Source organism: Lynx canadensis, chromosome A1, assembly GCF_007474595.2.
Source record: "Lynx canadensis isolate LIC74 chromosome A1, mLynCan4.pri.v2, whole genome shotgun sequence".
Classification (NCBI taxonomy): domain Eukaryota; kingdom Metazoa; phylum Chordata; class Mammalia; order Carnivora; family Felidae; genus Lynx; species Lynx canadensis.
The window spans coordinates 100,414,793-100,434,079 of NC_044303.2; the positions used below are offsets into that span (position 1 = coordinate 100,414,793).

Genomic DNA, 19,287 nt, shown 5'->3' on the forward strand with positions numbered 1-19,287 from the left:
TGGGCTCTGGCTTGGGGACTGGGGCCGAGTTTGGTGGGGCTAGGGGCCTGTTTCACGGGGCTAAGGTTGGCACGAATGAGGTCAGCATTCAGTGTCTGGCCTTTATTCTGTCCCATGGAGAACCACAGAAATTCCTGGTACCACATCAGACAGGCTAAGTCTGCATAAAACATACATAGTCAAGTGCAGAGAACAGAGGGGCAGGTGGGAGGCCAAAAGTTATAAGTTGATTTCCTAGTCCAGTCACAAATGGGCAACACAGGACCCAGGGGATGGTTCGCCCCATTTGTCCCCCAAATTATCTCTTTCGCTGACGCTTCTCAGCATGATGGCTAATACCGTATGGTCCCATTTAGTTCTTCCTGAATTCGTATTTTGGCTAATGCAACCAAGGCAGAGACATGAGCCTGAATTACATTAAAATATCTGGAAAATATAGTTAGATTACCTTAAAATGGAAACAAATTCATGCTAAATCTTGGCTTCAGAATTTTTTTCCAGGCCTTTTTTATTTTTATTTTTTTTACTATTTTGTTAAATAATGGAGCAGAAGCCAAGGGCTTCAGTTAAGTTGCATCATATAAGCATGTAACGGATATACGTTCAGCTACAAACAGTTGACAAAATGAAATGGTATTCTTGGAATAAGGCAACTAAAGATACTGTAAATATTTTCATCTTGTGTTATACTTTCATTTTATACTTTGCAAAACTGTATTCATTTGTAACATTAGTTCTAGTTCCAATACTAATTGCTTACAATACGAGACTGTATTCTATACACAGCCTTGATTCTCATTTTTTATCGGTTACTTAAGGAATTTTCAGAAAGTAATTTGAGCTCCGCTTGATTTTTCCTTTTAGGACTGATTTTATTACCTAATCCCAACTTAAGCTTTGACCCTGGAGTTGACATTCTTTTTATTATTTTATTATTCTTATAAAAATGACACAAGTGCATTATAAAAACTCAAGCCATTAGGAAAGTATAAAGATTGGCATAAAAATTAACCCAAGCCCCTTTGTGCTTGACCTAAGTGACTATCATTCCAGACACCCTTCTCTGTGCACAGCATATATAAATAAATACGGATGCAGATGTTTTCATAGGGCTAAGATCGTCACATCCAAGTTATTCACACAGATATTATAAAGGCAAAAACAAATACTGTAGTTGATTTTACTTGAATTTGACAAAAGAAAACAAAGGGAAAGTGATGGCATTGTTGAACTTTAGAAAAGGATTTCTTCACTAAAGAATATTCATTTTTAAAGGATCCGTTACAGTCACAAAACCAAGATAAGTTATCAGAAGATTCGAAAACAAGTCAGCTCCACGTCTTAATTTTATACTATTTTACGTGACTGTTTGCCATGACAGTAAAGAATTTAGCATCACTGACATCTTTGCCCCTCTCCTTCTGTTGACAAGTTTTGGTAAAGTATTTTCATATGTCAAGATATGCTCTTTTTATACTGTCTCAAACCCACAATTTCTAGGGTCATTTTGCTTTCATTCTATGCTTTACTGGATCCATTGCCAGTCTTAGAGTCATGGTGGCAGTATTTTGGAGCTTTTCTGGTTGTGTCATCTCTTGTTTGCTTATATGTTCTTTCATTTTACTCTTCTTTAAAGTCTATTTATTTTTGAGAGACAGAGTACACGAGTGTGAGTGGGGAAGGAGCAGAGAGAGAGAGAGAGAGGGAGGGAGAGAGAATCCCAAGCAGGCTCCAAGCTGTCAGCACAGAGCCTGACAGGGGACTGAAAGTCACGAACCATGAGATCATGACCTGAGCCAAAATCGAGTCAGACACTCAACCCACTGAGCCACCCAGGCACCCCTTGATTGCTTATATTTTATTAAATAATGTTTTCCAGAAGGTATCAGAAGTAGAGTGATTTTATAATTTGTTAATTAAACGGGGACACCTTAGAGAATACAAGAAGGCCCTATTATTAACACTTAGTCAAAACAGGAGGTATCATACTGACTATTTCAGGTAGAGCAGAGCTTAAGATCACCCTAAAGCCAGAGAAGGTGTATTTCCTAAGTTCTTGCTTCAACTCAGCACTTTTTTGAGGCATTTAAATGGTGCCAAATGGATCCTTACACAAAAGAGCATCTATTTGGGAAAAAAAAAAAAAGGTTTGGCTCTGACTGAAGATCCAACAGCTCACTGCCCGGGATTAATGGGCAGCTTTTAGGGAGTTCAGCATTCATTTAAAATCATATCCATAGGGGCGCCTGGGTGGCGCAGTCGGTTAAGCGTCCGACTTCAGCCAGGTCACGATCTCGCGGTCCGTGAGTTCGAGCCCCGCGTCAGGCTCTGGGCTGATGGCTCGGAGCCTGGAGCCTGTTTCCGATTCTGTGTCTCCCTCTCTCTCTGCCCCTCCCCCGTTCATGCTCTGTCTCTCTCTGTCCCAAAAATAAATAAAAAACGTTGAAAAAAAATTTAAAATCATATCCATAATTCTGTATACCTGTGCATTGTCTGGAAAGAGGACCATAAAAATCAGATATTACTAATTTCTCTTGCCCATCAAATGCTACTAATTTCAATTTCATCACAAATCTCCAAAAAGTTACATCGTTGGCTTGTGTTCCCCTAAATCTCCTAGAAATAATGTCACACAACTGTAATCTCACATTATTACCACTTAGTTTTCATTATGGGATTAATATAAGAAAAGCCCAAATGTAGAGTGTTTCTGATCTTTAGTAAAACTGCTAGTAATAACCTTGGTTTTACTTTTCAGTATCTCTTTCATTAAGATTCTTGCAATAACACCGTGTTAGGGATAGTTTTCCCCTTACACCAGGTGTTATACCTCCTTCTATAAGCTCCATGGCTTATACACCTACCAGTGAGGGTCACTGGGGTTTCCTCTCAGCCTGAGCTTGTCAGGGAGGTCGCTGAGAGCTGTCTGAAGCTACTGAAATCGATATCCTAGTCTAGGATCACTGGAACTGTTTCTATTCTTCTTGTATCAATACCTTGCTTAATTCTAAAACACTCTCTTTGTGGTCCTTATTCTGTTTCCATTATTTAAAAGGTGGTATTACTGCTATTTTCATTTCTTTTCATTTCATTTCATTTCATTTCATTTCATTTCATTCCAGTATATTTAACATAGAGTGTTACATTAGTTTCAAGTATACAATATAATCATTCAACACTTCCTTACATCACCCGGTGCTTATCACAAGTGCCCTCCTTAGTCCCTATCACCTATTTCCCCCATCCCCCACCCACCTCCCCTCTGGTAACTATCAATTTGTTCTCTATAGTTAAGAGTTTATTTCAGGGGTGCCTGGGTGGCTCCGAGGGGTGCCTGGGTGGCTCAGTGGGTTCGGCTCAGGTCATGATCTCGCAGTTTGTGAGTTCGAGCCTCAGGTCGGGCTCTGTGCTGACAGCTCAGAGCCTGGAGCCTGCTTCAGATTCTGTGTCTCCCTCTCTCTCTGCCCCTCCCTGACTCATACTCTGTCTCTCAAAAACAAATAAAAACATTTTTTTTTTAAAAGGAGTCTGTTTCTTGGCTTGCCTCTCTCTTTTTCCCTTACTCTTCTGTTTTGTTTCTTAAATTCCACATATGAGTGAAATCATATGGTGTTTGTCTTTCTCTGACTCACTTACTGAGCATTATACTCTCTACCTCTATCCACGTTGTTGCAAATGACAAGATCTTGTTCTGTTTTATGGCTGAATAATATAATATAATATAATATAATATAATATAATATAATATATAATATGCCACATCTTTATCCATTTATCTATTGATGAATGCTTGGACTGCTTCCATAATTTGGCTATTGTAAATTTGGCTATTGTAATGCTGCTATAAACGAAGAGGTGAATATATCTCTTTGAATGAGTGTTTTTATTTTTTGGAGGTAAGCACCCAGTAGTGTGATTCCTGGATCATATGGTGGCTCTATTTTTAACTTTTCTGAGGCACCTCCGTACTGTTTTCCACAGTGGCTGCACCAGTTTGCATTCCCACCAACCATGCAAGAAGGCTCTCCTTTCTCCACATCCTTGCCAACACATGTTGTGACAGCTACTTATTTTAAATTGTAAAAGTGAGTAGATGGATGACCGGTCACTTACACTGACTAGGAGAAAAGTTGTTAAATGTCCACTTTCCTTCGCCTTGCACCCTCCCGGCCTGAAAGATTGAACATGAAGTGTTCCCGACAGAGAAAAGACATTAACAAAAAAGGAGGGGGAAAAATGCGTGGAAAATAAAATGATAATGCCAATAGTGGCCAGCAAAATGATTGGAAACATATGAAAGTTAGTGGATTCAAGTTAAAAGAAATACACACATCGGAAAGCTTCCCTGAAGTGTTCAAGCACCTCTGTCCACATCCAGCCTTGGGAGACTTTCCCAGGAAAGTAGGAAGCAAAAGCAAAATCGTGATGAGCCCTAATAACCTTCAGGGAGGGGGCATTTAGGTGCCCCCCCCCCCCCATAAAAGAGTTCACACCTGAAAGTGCTTATACAGACTCAGAGATGAACTTCTTCAAAAAAATCTTTTACCTCGATGTTAAAAAAGCAACGCCTCACCCCAGAAATATCTGAAATGTTGACAGGAAAAACTGTTGATCTAACCCTTCGCTCTGCGGGAACTTTAGACTTATCGGCTTCCTCTTTGCCTTCCTTTGATTACAGTTTCCTGGAATCCGTGGCCTTGGCAAGGTCCCAGGTGTAGACAGCCCTGCGCACAGGGCAAACCTGCCTGCGTGCCTCTGCCTCCTCTCTCTGCTGTGCCCTATCACCTTAGCTCATTAGCCAAGAAGGGCCTTCTGCCCTTTCTGAGGGGGTGGGGGTGGGGGAGGGGGCTCCCGTCTCTGCTTTCCGTCTCCACCTTCCCCACACCCACCTCCATCTCAAAACACCAGAGAAAGAGGTTGAAGAGCGAACCCTGTGGCTGTGAAGGCAAGATAGAGATGGTCCAGCCTTCTTTGCAAGTTTCAGACTGACAATCGTGAAATTAATGAAAAATAAAAGAGGTTCTCTTATCTCCGGTCCGCGCCCCGGGGGATGCATTTTTCTCTTCAGCTGAGAGCAGGCTTAGGAGTAAAATGTTGAAAACCTAAGAACATGGAGTGAACTGCAGGTTCAAATGCAGTTCAACCACAAATATAGCGCGTGGAGCAAGCTTTGGAAAATATAATATAGAACATCTTAGCCCTTTTATGGTATTAATTTTCTCCCACATCCCTTTAAGTTATTTTGTGCTTGTCTTCTGGCCTCCGCATCTGCCTGTTTTCTTCTCATTTTTCCTTCCAAAAGAAACCTTCTGACAATGTGACATGAATGTCTTCATTAATGACCCGTGCCATTTTTTTGCTTATATGCTTGGTTAAATACTCGATTTTGGCTCATACTTTCCATGTGGAATATTAATATTCATTATTCTCAAAGTGAAGAGACAAACTTCTCTTTTTTTTTCACTAAAAAAAAACCCTGTATTTAATTAATCTTCAAGTAAATGGACCTATAAAATATACTAAGGAACTTTTGGGTATTTTGAAAATCCTTGCTTCTGCTTTATCCTTTCTCTTACATCTTGAATTCCTCAAATACTTTCAAAGTCACTTTGCAGGCACTAGACCCTATTACGTGGCTAATAAAAAACATGGCTAAAAACTAGTTAGCCATTTTCTGATGAATGTAACTTATTGGCGTAATTCAGTATAGAGTAATAGAAGAAAAATGTTCTCCCTCAAATGTGCTTTAAAAAAAAATTACTCTTCCTTAATTATCAAACTATCACTGATATACAATGTCATATTAGCTTCAGGTATACAACACAGTGAGCTCACAAGCCTGTCGTCTCAGTGCTCACCCCAATAAGCATAGTTACCATCTGCTACGATACAACACGATTGCAGTATTTCTAGCTATATTCCCGATCTGCACTTTTCATTTCCATGACTTACTTATTTTACGACTCGAAGTTTGTACCGCTTAATCCCTTTTACCTTATTTCGCCCATCCCCTCCCCACCTCCCCTCTAGCAAATAATGTGCTTTTTTAAAAACGTGGATCCTCTCAGGAGTAACTCCATTTTCCGTTTTGCTTGGTGTATGTTAGTGGCTTTACTCCTCTAGAGTCTGTCACGTCGGCTCAGGTGTGCAGAAACCAGAAATGTGTTTCCTTCTTATTTTGATTTTGCTCTGTTTCCACTACAGGTATAACCCCCAACAGCTTTAGTGAAAAGCTGGCTGATTCTAAAATAGGCACATATTTTACCCTGATTCGTTACCCTGATTTACTTATTTTATCCTGAATATTCCTTGGGGCGAGAGAGAACCACACCACCAACTCAAATTTGTTTCTGCTTTCATACCACCTAGTGCTCCTTACGAACACACTGGAAAAGGTCATTTCATTCCGCTGAAATTTCTTGCAGCTCAACTTAACCGGGTCTTTCCATTATTTGGTGAGTATTATTCCCTAATTGAATCAGTATCACATTCTTTGCAGTGCCAGGAGAATTCCAGATTTTTTTTTTTTTTTTGCAAAAAATTTCAGTAATTTTTGCTGTTCTGTTTCCCAGAATCTGAATCTCTTCATTCTCTGAAAATGATTTGCCTCATACTTAGAAGACTAAGTTCGTCCTACAGGAGCTCTGCTTAGGCTTCACTTTTTTTCTTAAGTTATTTATTTTGAGAGAAAGAAAGAGAAAGAAAGGGAGGGGCAGAGAAAGGGAGAGAGAAAGAGAGAGAATCCCAGGCAGGCTCCGAGCTGTCAGCACAGAGCTCGACACAGGGTTCAAATCCGGGAACCGTGAGATCATGACCTGAGCTGAAATCAAGAGTCTGATGCTTAACCCACGGAGCCATCCAGGTGCCCCTTGTGCCTTACTTCTTAACAAACCATCTCTAGTTCATCTTTTTTCCCTGTCCTCAGAGGCTAACATCTCCATCACATCCCAGATCCTATCTTCTCCTGCTTTGTCTGAGAACCTTGCTCTCATACTGTCCCTATTCTCTTCATCCTAACCAGCTCTCTCTGTCTGAGACATTCCTACCCCTAAAACAACAACAAAGCACTTCTTCAATCTACTCATCTCTCAAATTTCCTTTCTGCAGACTTTTCGAACATACATTTCTGTTTCCTTGACCTAATCTTTAGCTTGTAATAGTTTACTTTTTATTCTTGTTCCTCCATTGAAGCTAAACTCTTAGAAGTCACTGGTATAAAATCTGCCAGCCAGCAAATCTAGTGACCTTTCTCAAGCCCCCGTTACTCACAGTGGCACTGGACAGAGCTGATGAAGCCACCTTTCTGGAAACCGGAAGTGTTTGCAGAATTCTCAATGGAGTCTTTTGTCTCCATGGCCTGTTTCTTTAACTGCAAAATTGAACCTTTATCTTTTTAGGCTGTGATTTCCCATGCCCAATCTCTTTGCCGTAGATATTCCCTCAGGACTTTGCCTCCATACATTCTCTATATACTCCTTTTCTAGAGTTTTCATGGTTTTAAACATCTCTGTGTACATAGCTCTGAAACCCATTAATTCTGAATGACACGTCTGTCTTTCCTGTCTTGGCTGTACTTACATTTAAATTCTACTAGTATATCAAATGCAACAGGTCCAGAACAGAATCCATTTTTTCTCCTCCCCCAACCTGCCTTTCCAGGTTTCCAGCTTTCTGCAAGTGACATCACCACTAATGTTCTCTTGGATCCATGATTTCCTGCTCCCAGAGCTGTGAATGCTCAAAGGTGTATGCTGGCAAGATTGCCCTTTGAGATACATTATTGCCAGATTAATTTTCTTGAAGTAAAATTATAGGGTATTCCCCTGCTTAACAGCTTCCTCTCATTTACAAAACGAAATCCAGCTCTTAGCATGGTATTTGTTATTCATAGCATGGCTGCAGCTGAACTATCTGGTTCTAGTTCTCAAGGCTACACCAAATTCCAGGCAACTATTTGTTATTATTAATATAAATATTTTATATTAGTTGCTATTCTCTGTACTCGTCTTCGGGTTCCTATCCCTGAGGCTTTGCTCATGCTGTTTTCCATCTCCAAAACCTTCTTGTGATCTAAATCCTACCCATCCTTCAAGGGCCACTTCCTTTAGGCTTTCCCTGATCTTCACGACTAGAAGAACTATTTCCAACTTCTGCACTTCATTTGTGTTACTAATATAGCCATGCTAGTTTTCTTTTGCTTAGTGTTTACATGAAACTTCTTCCCCATCCTTTTACTTGTCATATGTTTGTGTCTTTATTCATAAAATGTGTTTCTTGTAAACAACATAGAGTTGTTTTTTGTCTATACTATTTTTTTATCTAGTCTGTCAATCCTTGCCTTTTAATTATGTTCTTTAGTCCATTTATATTTGCTGCAATTATTGATATGTTTGCATTTAAGTCTACCATCTTGGCATTTTAATTCTATTTGTTCCTCTTGCCCTTTTTCTTTATTTGTTGGTTGCTTGGTTGGTCTTATATTCATCCTTTCCTCCTTTTCTTTGGCAAGTGATTAACTTACCATTTTTAAAAAATAGCCTATCTCCCCTGTTGAATTCTTCACTCAGCCTCTTTGTGTGTCTTTGCCCTTTGTGATTACTGTAGAGAATAAAATTTGCATCTTTAGTATATCACATTCTATGTTTAAAAAATTACTTCAAGGAAAATCTGAGAATTCTATGACAATCTCTTTCCAATGTTTCATCCCTGCTTTAGTTCAGTTCAATGTACTATAGGCTTTAAATTCCCCCAGTGGTAAGCTTCCTCTGTTTTGTACTTAGTATAAAGTCTGGAGCCAAAAGCCTGTTCCCTGTTCACCTGCTACACCCTTAGAAGGCTGTGGCCCTTCATGCATGCAACACAGAGGGAGTCCTTCCTACTGCCCCCTTCCTCCTTAGGTCCCACACCTCCATCAGCAGTAGACTCTTCTTATCTGGTACCCAGTGCAAGGCCTAATTCTCCAGCTCCACCTTCCAATCCAGGCAGGCCCTGCATTCTCGAATTGGTGAAGATTTCTCTCAACAGTCCTGCCTCTCTCCAATGTTAGACTGCCACCCGCTGTTACTGGATGTGAGACCTGGTGGATGGGAGGGTTTATGTAGACAGTTCCTGCATGGCTCCTCCTTAGTAGGGTTCATGCTCACCTGTCCTGCCTTTTCTCTGTGGCAGACAACTACTGTCTCATATTCTTGTAAGGTTGGAGCATGGGAGGTGTTGGTTGTGCTGATACACTCTCAGACTGAGGCAGTTCTTCTAGTTCATTAACTTACCTTGCAACCGTGAGTCTCCAATGGACTCAAAAATAACGGTTCTGTAAGTTCTCTGATTGGTTCTAATTGCTTAAGCAGGAGCAATGTTTCTTGTAACTTTCTATCCCCTGGACAGAAGCAGAAACACCTTTTCTGTTTTATCCTTAACTCTTCCTTAGATTTAGTCCTCCCAGAAACAAATGCTAAGTAAAGGATTTGAGGATTTGATTTCAAGTGGTTTATTTGGGAGGTGATCCCAGGAAGCCCCAGTAGAGTAGTGGGAGGAAAGACAGGGAAGAGAAGGAAGTCTGTACAGTGTGTGAATGAGCACCTGAGCTGCAATCCCACGGAACACTGCGTGGAATCAGCCTCAGTAAGGAAGTGGCTCTTTATCCACCACCCGCTGCTTGTGATTGATTAGCTGCCCTGTCTATGGGTGGAGCCTAGACCAGGTCAAAAAAGGCTGAGAGTCACAGGTACTTGCCAGAGGAAGTTGTCCATGTGTAAGGGAATGTGGGAGGGTACCCAATGTCTGTTCTAAACTCTCCAATGACACTTACAGCTTTAATTCTCAGGGATATTGGCATACTAGAGCCTGAGTTTAACAAAAAGATGATTCAGACATGATTTATTTCTGTAGTCTCCTAGCATGGAGAATAACCAGGAGATAATTAATCAATAATTATTAGATGAGAAAACACATTTTATAAGAAAAGCCAGTTTGTAGAACTCTAGTTAGTTCTTCTTTATTTCCTATCATCCTCCCAAACCCACATCTTCACACACACCCCACTCACTCAGATGGTATGGTTTATTCTCTTAAGTGCCACAAAAGTTCAATTTACCTGACTGGTTGAAATTAGAAAACCAAAAACCAAAAACCAAAAAAAAAAAAATGTGATTGTCTAGCTAATTTGAATGTACTATAATTTTAACGTATAATTTCTACACCTAAACTTTATCTAACAGATATGTTATATTACTTGTAGCCAGCAATGATAAGGCGTCCACCAACAATCATCTGCTACATTTGTGGCCGTGAATATGGAACAAAATCCATTGCCATCCACGAGCCACAATGTCTGAAAAAATGGCATAACGAAAACAACTTGTTGCCCAAAGAGTTAAGGAGATCAGAACCCAAGAAACCAGAAGTCAGGATCATTACTGGTAAGTTTTTGAAAAGAAAAAAAGAAAGAAAGACTTGAGCGCATATGGGGAGAATTTTCTCTGTGAAATTTTAAGAGGAGAGGTATTCTTTTCTTACTTATTCAAACATCAGGAATCAGCAACATTTACTGTCTTCATTATAACCGAATAGGAAAAATGGTTCTAGAATGCCTGACCAAGGTGCCTTCAGACGCTAAGACATAAAGACGCTACTTCTGGCAAAACCATGCAAGGAGAGGGACCCACTGGAATTTCTTGTATTTCCCAGAAGTTACTTTCCTATATTATCAAACATGATACTTAAAAAACATGAAGCCTCAAAAATCTTTCAGGGCATCTGGAGATGTGTTTTCAAATAGGAATGTGTCTTCGCGTTCACAGAGCAGGGTACCAAACTCAAAGTGTGCAGGGTCCACTAGCCGGGGTATAAAACTGAGTAAATTGATCCATGTGTGACACGAGGGAAGCTGAGGACCATGGGGAGCTGGAGAATTATGGACTCTCTCCAAAGGAGGCAGCTGGAAATTTAGCCTAGTGTGGGCATAGTTTTCAACAATACAAAAGAAACTGGAAATCTAGAAATCTGTATGCTTTGTTTTTTTTTTTTTAAATGTTTATTTATTTTTGAGGGAGAGACAGACACACAGAGTGTGAGTATGGGGAGGGGCAGAGAAAGAGAGGGAGACACAGAATCTGAAGTAGGTTCCAGGCTCCAAGCTGTCAACACAGAGCCCAACGTGGGACTTGAGCTCACAAACTGCGAAATCATGACCTGAGCTGAAGTAGGATGCTTAACCGACTGAGCCACCCAGGCACCCCCTGGCCCAGAGCTTTCACATTTTGCAACTAATACATTGTAAAGCATTGCACAAGCCAGATGAAGCTCCATAAACTGCCATGCATGGCCTCCCCACAGAGCCTTATGCTTACTCATTTGGGGTGAGAACAAAGTCGTCCAGAGACTGTTTGCCATGCAAACTCCAACTTCCTCCTCTTATTTCTCCCATTGTCATTTTCTCAGCGGATCCCCTCATTCCCCTCAAGGGAAAACCATTCTTGGTTTTAAGAAAAGTTATCATTCAACCCACCAATCCCTCATGTGTAACTGTAGACTGGCGTAGCCGTAGGGTACCCCAGAAGTCATTACCATTGATTAGTCCAAAGCCCTCTTGTTAGAAATGTAACCCAAGAGGAGCGCCTGGGTGGCACAGTTGGTTGAGCATCTGACTTTGGCTCAGGTCATGATTTCACAGTTTGTGAGTTCGTGCCCTGCGTTGGGCTCTGTGCTGACAGCTCAGAGCTCAGAGCCTGGAGCCTGCTTCGGATTCTGTGTCTCCTCTCTCTCTGCCCCTCCCTTACTCATGCTCTGTCTCTCTCTCTCCCAATCTCTCTCTCAAAAATAAATAAACATTTAAAAAAAAAAGAAATGTAACCCAAGAACCCACAGAGTGGAATCTAGGTTGTCATGACAAAGTTCCAGAGGCTACAAGAACCCATTTATTCATAGCCCTTACCAAGGGAGGACTCTTCACACAGGTGGGAAAAGAGCTCAAGATGAACACATCCATCCATTGAAATTAGAGCATTTGCCCACAAGGATGTTGTTTATCTCATTGGAACTCTCTTCCCAGCAGTTCTCTGTGTTTTCAAAAAATCTGTTTTCTTCACTTTTGACTGTATCCGTTTTTCTGCTTGAGCATAATTATCACAAGTCTAGAAGATCAGAGAGTAATGACTGGCTTGAAGGCCCTCGGGGATTCATTAATCAGTTACTACCCACAGATGGAAAAGGTAGGCCCCGTAACTGCCCTTCTCTGCAACTTTCCTCTTGGTCCCATGCTGTTTCTATTTCTGAAGGCATCCTGCCTCAGGAGGTAGAGAGAGAATCCCCATTCTTGTTTCCATCCCACAGACTTACTGTGGTCATGAAGTCCAAATAACCCTTCCTCCAGATCCAAAGTCAAAGTCATACTCAAAAACTTTTAGCAACATGATGAGTCATCTCCAGTGAGACTCCGTGAATACTCTGGAATTTTTGAATCCATAGGAAAAGTCATGAGTAAGGAGAAAGTCAGTGCCATTTTATTTTTCAACAGTCTTCAAAGCTCTCAAAATTCATATCCTGCATAGAAAGTGGTATTTGGTTTGTCTAAAGGAGAAATACTAGGCTGTGCTGGGGTTCAATTTTTCATGGAGTAAAATAAGGAACATTAAAAGTAGCAGGAGAGAATCTGAAGTTTACTATGGTTGCGTGAACCATTAGGAAGAAGTCATAGGAAAATTGCCTGGGCTTTAGTGAAGAAATATATTCTGTTAAAATGATTTTTTGTTAAGTATGTAATTTATGTTTGAGTGCCTGGCTACATTTGGGGGGGGGGGGTTTGGGGCAATTCTAAGACACAGTCAATTTAATGTACTAAAGTCATTCTATTTAAATAAGGTTTATCAAAGCTAACTCCCACACTGTTTCTCTAAAATAAAGCCATATGCCTTTTTTCCTATGCTCTGCCAATGAAGATTATACATCTCTCAGGCGTCTTGATTGTTCTCTTAAGGACGCTTCTTTTCATCAGGTTAACTATTCTGTTTGCATTCTTTGGTTTAATTATTTAAAGAATCTCCACATTTATGACCATGAAGAGATGATACATTTTTAGGATATCATTCATCCTAAATTCACCCTAACTGTCAGTGTTGGCCTTTAAAAACATTCCACTGAAGGATTACAGAAGAGGAAAGTACAAATACATGTTCTTTTCCCTTTGTAAGCTTCTATTTAGAGTCAATTGAAAGAAGGCCAAAAGTTATATTTGCAAGATAATCATGTGTAAGCAAAGATGTTAATAATTAGTGAAGAATGCATATCATAATACATAAAACAACTCCTTCCCCTTTTTAAAATCCAAGGAGCGAAAAGTCTCTGGTTCATAGCTCACTTTTTATTCAACCCCTGAAAGAGGGTTTGGAACAAAAAGTATGATTTGTTTAAAAGCCTCAGTCAACAGGTATTTCCTGAAAATATTTTCCATACAAAGTAGAGTATGGTGCTCCAGAATAAAAAAGGATCCATTTTTACCATTTTCTTCTTTTCTTTCCTTTTTGGTCCTTTTTTCTTTTTTCTTCTTCTTTTTCTTTAACTTTCCAGCCAAAGGTTTCTATGATCTCGATGCCTTAAATGAAGCTGCTTGGACAAGTGCCCTGAGCCAGTTGGTTCCCTGTAATATTTGTGGGCGTACCTTCCTGCCAGACAGACTGATTGTTCACCAACGATCCTGTAAGCCAAAAGTCGCCAAGTAAAGCCCTTTCTCCCAGCAACAGTGTTACAGGACTTAGATCCTTTCAAGAGAGATGGGGGTACGGAGGGAAGGAGAAAAAGGAGGCGAGGAGAAGAAACAAGAAAAACTGAAATTGTCACGAGGCTGTCTACGGGAAGCCAGCTGGGTGCTTGGGTGGCACGAACGTGACCGTGATGTGGTGGGCAGGCGCTCTGCCTTCAGCAAGCAGCTGCATGCATGTGCACAGACACACGGGGGGCTGTGTCACACTCTGTCAAGCAGAATTACAGTGGGCCACCCCTCATGGGGGCTGGCTTTTTTGTCTCGAGAAAATTTCAGAGCCAACTGTTGGTGTTTTTCCACCATTCTCTCCCCGCACCCACCCAGCAAGACTTTGAACTTCACAGTTAGGTCTCTTATTATTCTGGGAACAGAGGTTTCAGGTGGTCATTTCAGGCAACTCCTTAAGTCTCAAGAAAAACTGGATTCCTTCCCATCCCTGTGCTTTCTGAAATAATGTACCATTCCCTGTTTCCTCTGATCCGGGGAAAAGTTTTTAATTGAGCTAGTGATTGGGAATCTTTTCTCTGTAAAATCATTGCATGACAAAGACGTTCAAAAAAGAGCTAAGGAGTTCAAGTACTAGAACGATGTCTAACTCATACTCCCTTGCTAAGAGCAGGAAATGCTACAGAGAAATTTCAGAACCGGTTCCAGCTTCATATGTCACAAGATTGCTACAGCGCCATTCATCAAATGGGTGGAGGTTAGCTCCTTCCTTCTATAGGCGAAGTCCAGAGAGTTCTCTCTGTCCTCACAGGGGCTTATAGGTGTTTTATTGTTGAGGTCTACGATCTTGCCAGGAAGTTCTGCACCACCCCACCCACTACCCCTGCAATGGGTTGTGAAACTGCCCTGTATTTTAGGCCTTGAATGTGTATTCATAGGGGCAAGGCTCTCCTGGGAGGAGGCCAGGGTCAGGGAGGTGCTCTGCCCAGGAAATTCTGCTCCCCCTCTGGGCAGTTTTGCTTGAGATCTTTGTTCCTGTTATGGCTGAAGTTCAGAGCCATTCTGGATCCCCTGGGTTCCTGCAAACCTTGCATTCACGACCTAACCCAGCACGTTAACTCCACATTCTACAAGCAAATTTAGTTGACCTAATGTTTTAGTCACACATCTCCATATTATAAGCGGTTAGGTTAAGATGATTGCCCTAATTGTTCTTTTTTTTTTTTCCTGCCTGTTCTAAAGGAAGAAGAGGTTAACTTTTCAAATAGTCTTTAGATAACCTCAGAGAAGATTACCATCTTGAGAAAGACAGCATTTAATGACCCGTTGATGGTTTAGTTCTTTTATTTTGCGGGCAAAAATGACATTTAGTAATGGAGTTAGTATAGCGTGAGTCAGACTCTGTGCCTCATGCTTCCCATACTTCAGTGTATATAAATCTCACATCAACCCTACAAGGAGACGTTATCTATATTTTACATCCGAGGAAACTGGTATTTAAATAGGTCAATAGATAACTAGAGGTCACACTGGGCTGGAGTCGAGTGAAGCAAACTCGCGACCGTTGGAATTCCAAACTCATACTCTTTGCCAGTGCTATTTGTGTGATGGATGTCATCACGAACACAATGAACTGTACTAACCAACGATCTGCCAGGTGTGATTTTTTTTTTTTTTAATCCAGTGTTTAGCACCTAAGGCAACTGGGAATCTCAGCATGCTTGTAGTTTTTGCCTGCTGGAATTTTTGGTCAACTGTGGAGGTGAAAACAGAAGTCGGTCGGAACTGCCCTCGCTGTCTTGCAGAGGCCACTGTGCCTTCTGCTAATGGTGGAAGCAGTCAAATGGGGGAAATAAAGCAGAAGTGCTGGTCTCAACTTTGAAAGCAGTTGCCTAAAAAAGACATCCTTATACACATTTCTTTCAAAGCATGACCAAAAAAAAAAAAAAATCAAAATAAATGACTCTCTGAAGGAATTATTGGGTCTGTGAGTTCTTTTTTTTTTTTTTTTTTTTTTTAACGTTTATTTATGTTCGAGTGAGGGAGAGAGAGAAAGAGTAAGTCGGAGAGGGACAAAGAGAGAAAGGGACAGAAGATCCAAAGCAGGCTCTGCACTGACAGCAGCAAGCCCGATGCGGGGCTCGAACCCAAGAGCCATGAGAGCTTGACCTGAGCCAAAGTCGGATGCTTAACCGACTGAGCCACCCAGGCGCCCCAGGTCTGTGAGTTCTTGAAGTGGGAAACATTTCTGCCTCCAGCTCTGCCGCAGCTGGCCCGCAAGTGGTCCGTGGAATTAAATCCACAGCAAGGTCAGGAGATGACATCAGTCCAAGAGTTCCTGTCTGTTAGCAAGGCAGGCAGTCAAGATCTCCCCATTGCTAGGAAAGAGCTCACCTGTTCTGCCACCTGCCCTCCTCCCAATGAATTCATCTCTGTGCAGATATTCCTACTGTCCAAAGAAATCGGTAGGTGGCCCTTCCGTGAGTTGTGAACTTGAACCTTGCCGTGGTCCCCGTAGATACTCTCCTAGAGGATGACGAGCAGATACGAGATGAAGTTACTCGGAGCTCTTACGCTTACACTTATGCTTACGCCCACAGGCAGGTCCTGGTGTGGGGTCCGATAGTGTTACAGGCATCGGCAACAATACACTTCCCCCCCTGCTCTGTTAACTGCTGCAGACTTTCATGAGATTTCCCTTTAGTTGACGTTGCTGGAACACTGCCAGGATCTCTTGATGCTCATTTGCACATTCAATTCACATCACAGTTGCAGGGTATGTCCTATCAGCAGGGGATCCTGGGGACCGAACAAGCATGTCCTAGTAGGGGTGTGGAGAAGAAGAATCTCCTCCTGTGAGTAAGCATGGAAATCTGTGAAGAGCTCCTTTGCAGAGACTCTTCAGGCAGCCCCATCATAATGGTTTCTGACAGACAAGTATTTCCAACTGGGGTCTCAGGGATGGCTCCCAGATGACGCTGCTTCAGCCTGAGGAATACTGACCCAGGTCTCTTCACGGAAAAAGAAGCTGCTATTGACAAGCAGAATCATTTGTGGAGCAGGGAGGCGATAGAGAGCAGATATCCAATATCTTCTACTTCCTGAACACCAGAAAACAGCCCTCGGTTTTTCTGTCCTTGTCCACTTTTGACATTAGTAGCATTTCGTCTCAATACCCCCGCCTAAACCAGTCCTCGTGGCTTTAAGCCCACATCCGGTCAAGGCTGGAGGTTCAAGTTCAGCTCCTTCCGTTCCCCCACTCCTGAAGGATCTTTTCTCCCCTGTGGGGACGGTCCCCCTTCCTTTATCATTTGTGACTTTCCCAGTGACCCAGCATCCGGCCCATGTGAAATCCCCTGTCTGTTCTGCTGATGCTCCCCACTCTCTGTGAGCACTGTGGTCAGAGACGAGAAATGACATGTTCCAGCACTTGGAAGAAACAGACTCCTCGGAGAAGCAGTGACCCTTCCAGAGAGGGCCAGACTGGGGGGTGTAGAGAGAACATACACCAGGATAAACCCTTCACATAGGACGGGGCACCGCTGTGATTTCTTCTGCTCGAATTTTGTCATCAAAAGACTTAAATACAACTCATAAAAAAGTATGATGAAGTCCCATGTTCTCAACACCCATGTAAAACTTTCTTCTTGAGATCCTGGGGTTGAACTTGAGTGGTTTAAATGTCAGCTACTAGTCCGTGAGGTAAACGAGGAAGATGAACAGGCAGAGAGAGTTGTTGAGAGCCTGGGATATGAGGGTCCACCTGAAAACGCCTTTCAATTCTGCTTATGGAAACATGAGACGAAGCCAGCAGTGGGTATAATCTAACTTCAAATGTGATTTGGAAAAAAGTGAAACCGGGGCACCTGGGTGGCGCAGTCAGTTAAGCGTCTGACTTCAGCCAGGTCACGATCTCGCGGTCCGGGAGTTCGAGCCCCGCGTCAGGCTCTGGGCTGATGGCTCGGAGCCTGGAGCCTGTTTCCGATTCTGTGTCTCCCTCTCTCTCTGCCCCTCCCCCGTTCATGCTCTGTCTCTCTCTGTCCCAAAAATAAATAAACGTTGAAAGAAAAAAAAAAAAAAAGTGAAACCTGACCTAGACGTCTTGGGGCCAGGTCCTATCACTGATGCACATTGGTCACCTATAGGTCAAGGGTTTTCAGATAATTCTCAGTTGAGAGTATGTTATACAAAATAAGAGCCCCCCCCCCAAAATGTTGATGCCCAGCCCCAAAACTTCTGAATTTGTCACCTTACGTGGTAAGAGAGATCTTGCAGATGTGTAAGACCTTGGAGTGGGGAGATGACTTCACATTATCTGGATGGGTCCAATCTAATTGCATGACTCTTTAAAAGTGGAACGAGGGCCGCCTGGGTGGCGCAGTCGGTTAAGCATCCGACTTCAGCCAGGTCACGATCTCGCGGTCCGTGAGTTTGAGCCCCGCGTCAGGCTCTGGGCTGATGGCCCAGAGCCTGGAGCCTGTTTCCGATTCTGTGTCTCCCTCTCTCTGCCCCTCCCCCGTTCATGCTCTGTCTCTCTCTGTCCCAAAAATAAATAAATGTTGAAAAAGTAGAACGAGAAAGGGGCGCCCGGGTGGCTCAGTCGGTGAAGCGTCTGACTTCGGCTCAGGTCATGATCTCACGGTTCATGGGTTCGAGCCCCGCGTCAGGCTCTGTGCTCACAGCTCAGACCCTGGAGTCTGCTTGGGATTCTGTCTCTCCCTCTTTCTCTGCCCCTGCCCACCACTTGCACTCTGTCTCTCTCAAAAATAAATAAAACATTTTTAAAAATTAAAAAAAAAAAAAAAAAGAAGGGAAAGAGGTGGGTCAGAGACATGGCAGCATGAGAAAGATTTGTCACCCCACTGCTGGCTCTAAGATGCTGGCAGCTGTGTGCAAGGACCGGAGAGAAGCCTACAGGAGCTAAGTGTGGCCCCAGCTGACAGCCAGCCAGGAAACGGGAACCTCAGTCCCATAACGACCACTTGCTGGGGTCTGTCAACAACACAAATGAGCAAGGAAGCACCTTCTTCCCCGGAGCCTCCAGAAAGAAATGCTACCCTGCCAACAATTTGTTTTTATCTGGTGAATCCAAGGTCGAATTCCTGACCTGCAGAGCTGTAAGAAAATAAATGTGTACCGTGTAAGCCAGCAAGTGTAGAGTCATTTTTGGGGCAGCAACAGAGAACTAATAGAAGGAGCATCTATGTGGCACAGGGAGGACCAGTAAAACTCCCCATCGATCGGAGCTAAAGTTCTCACATCCGAGTGGGATGCCAGCTGCCACCTCCGTGGCTCGCGTTAGGACAGCACAACCGACATTTCAGTCGGGGTAGATTGCCCCAGGGGACTGGCTCCAAGATTTGCCACCCCTGAATCCACAGTGATTTTGTAACACCTCACATTCCGGACTCAAATTTTCAATGTTCTGTTTAATCATTGTGAATTTTAATGTTCTGTTGTATTTTTAACCACAAAACTGATTGTCAAACGGACATACTTGTTTTAAAAATAATAGTAGGGGCGTTTGGGAAGCTCAGTCAGTTAAGCATTTAACTCTTGATTTCGGCTCAGGTCAGGATCTCAGA

The 19,287-nt window shown here is 42.4% G+C and overlaps 1 protein-coding gene across 1 annotated transcript in view; it reads left to right on the forward strand.

The window, feature by feature from the left end:
- Positions 1-15,666, forward strand: part of LOC115514980 (zinc finger protein 474-like) — a 61,339-nt gene extending 45,673 nt beyond the window's left edge. Inside the window, exons 3-4 of the mRNA XM_030317102.1 lie at positions 10,238-10,418; positions 13,564-15,666. Of these exons, the coding sequence (XP_030172962.1) occupies positions 10,238-10,418; positions 13,564-13,715 (333 nt within the window). The 3' untranslated portion in view covers positions 13,716-15,666. The remainder of the gene's footprint in view (positions 1-10,237; positions 10,419-13,563) is intronic.
- Positions 15,667-19,287: the final 3,621 nt, after the last annotated feature.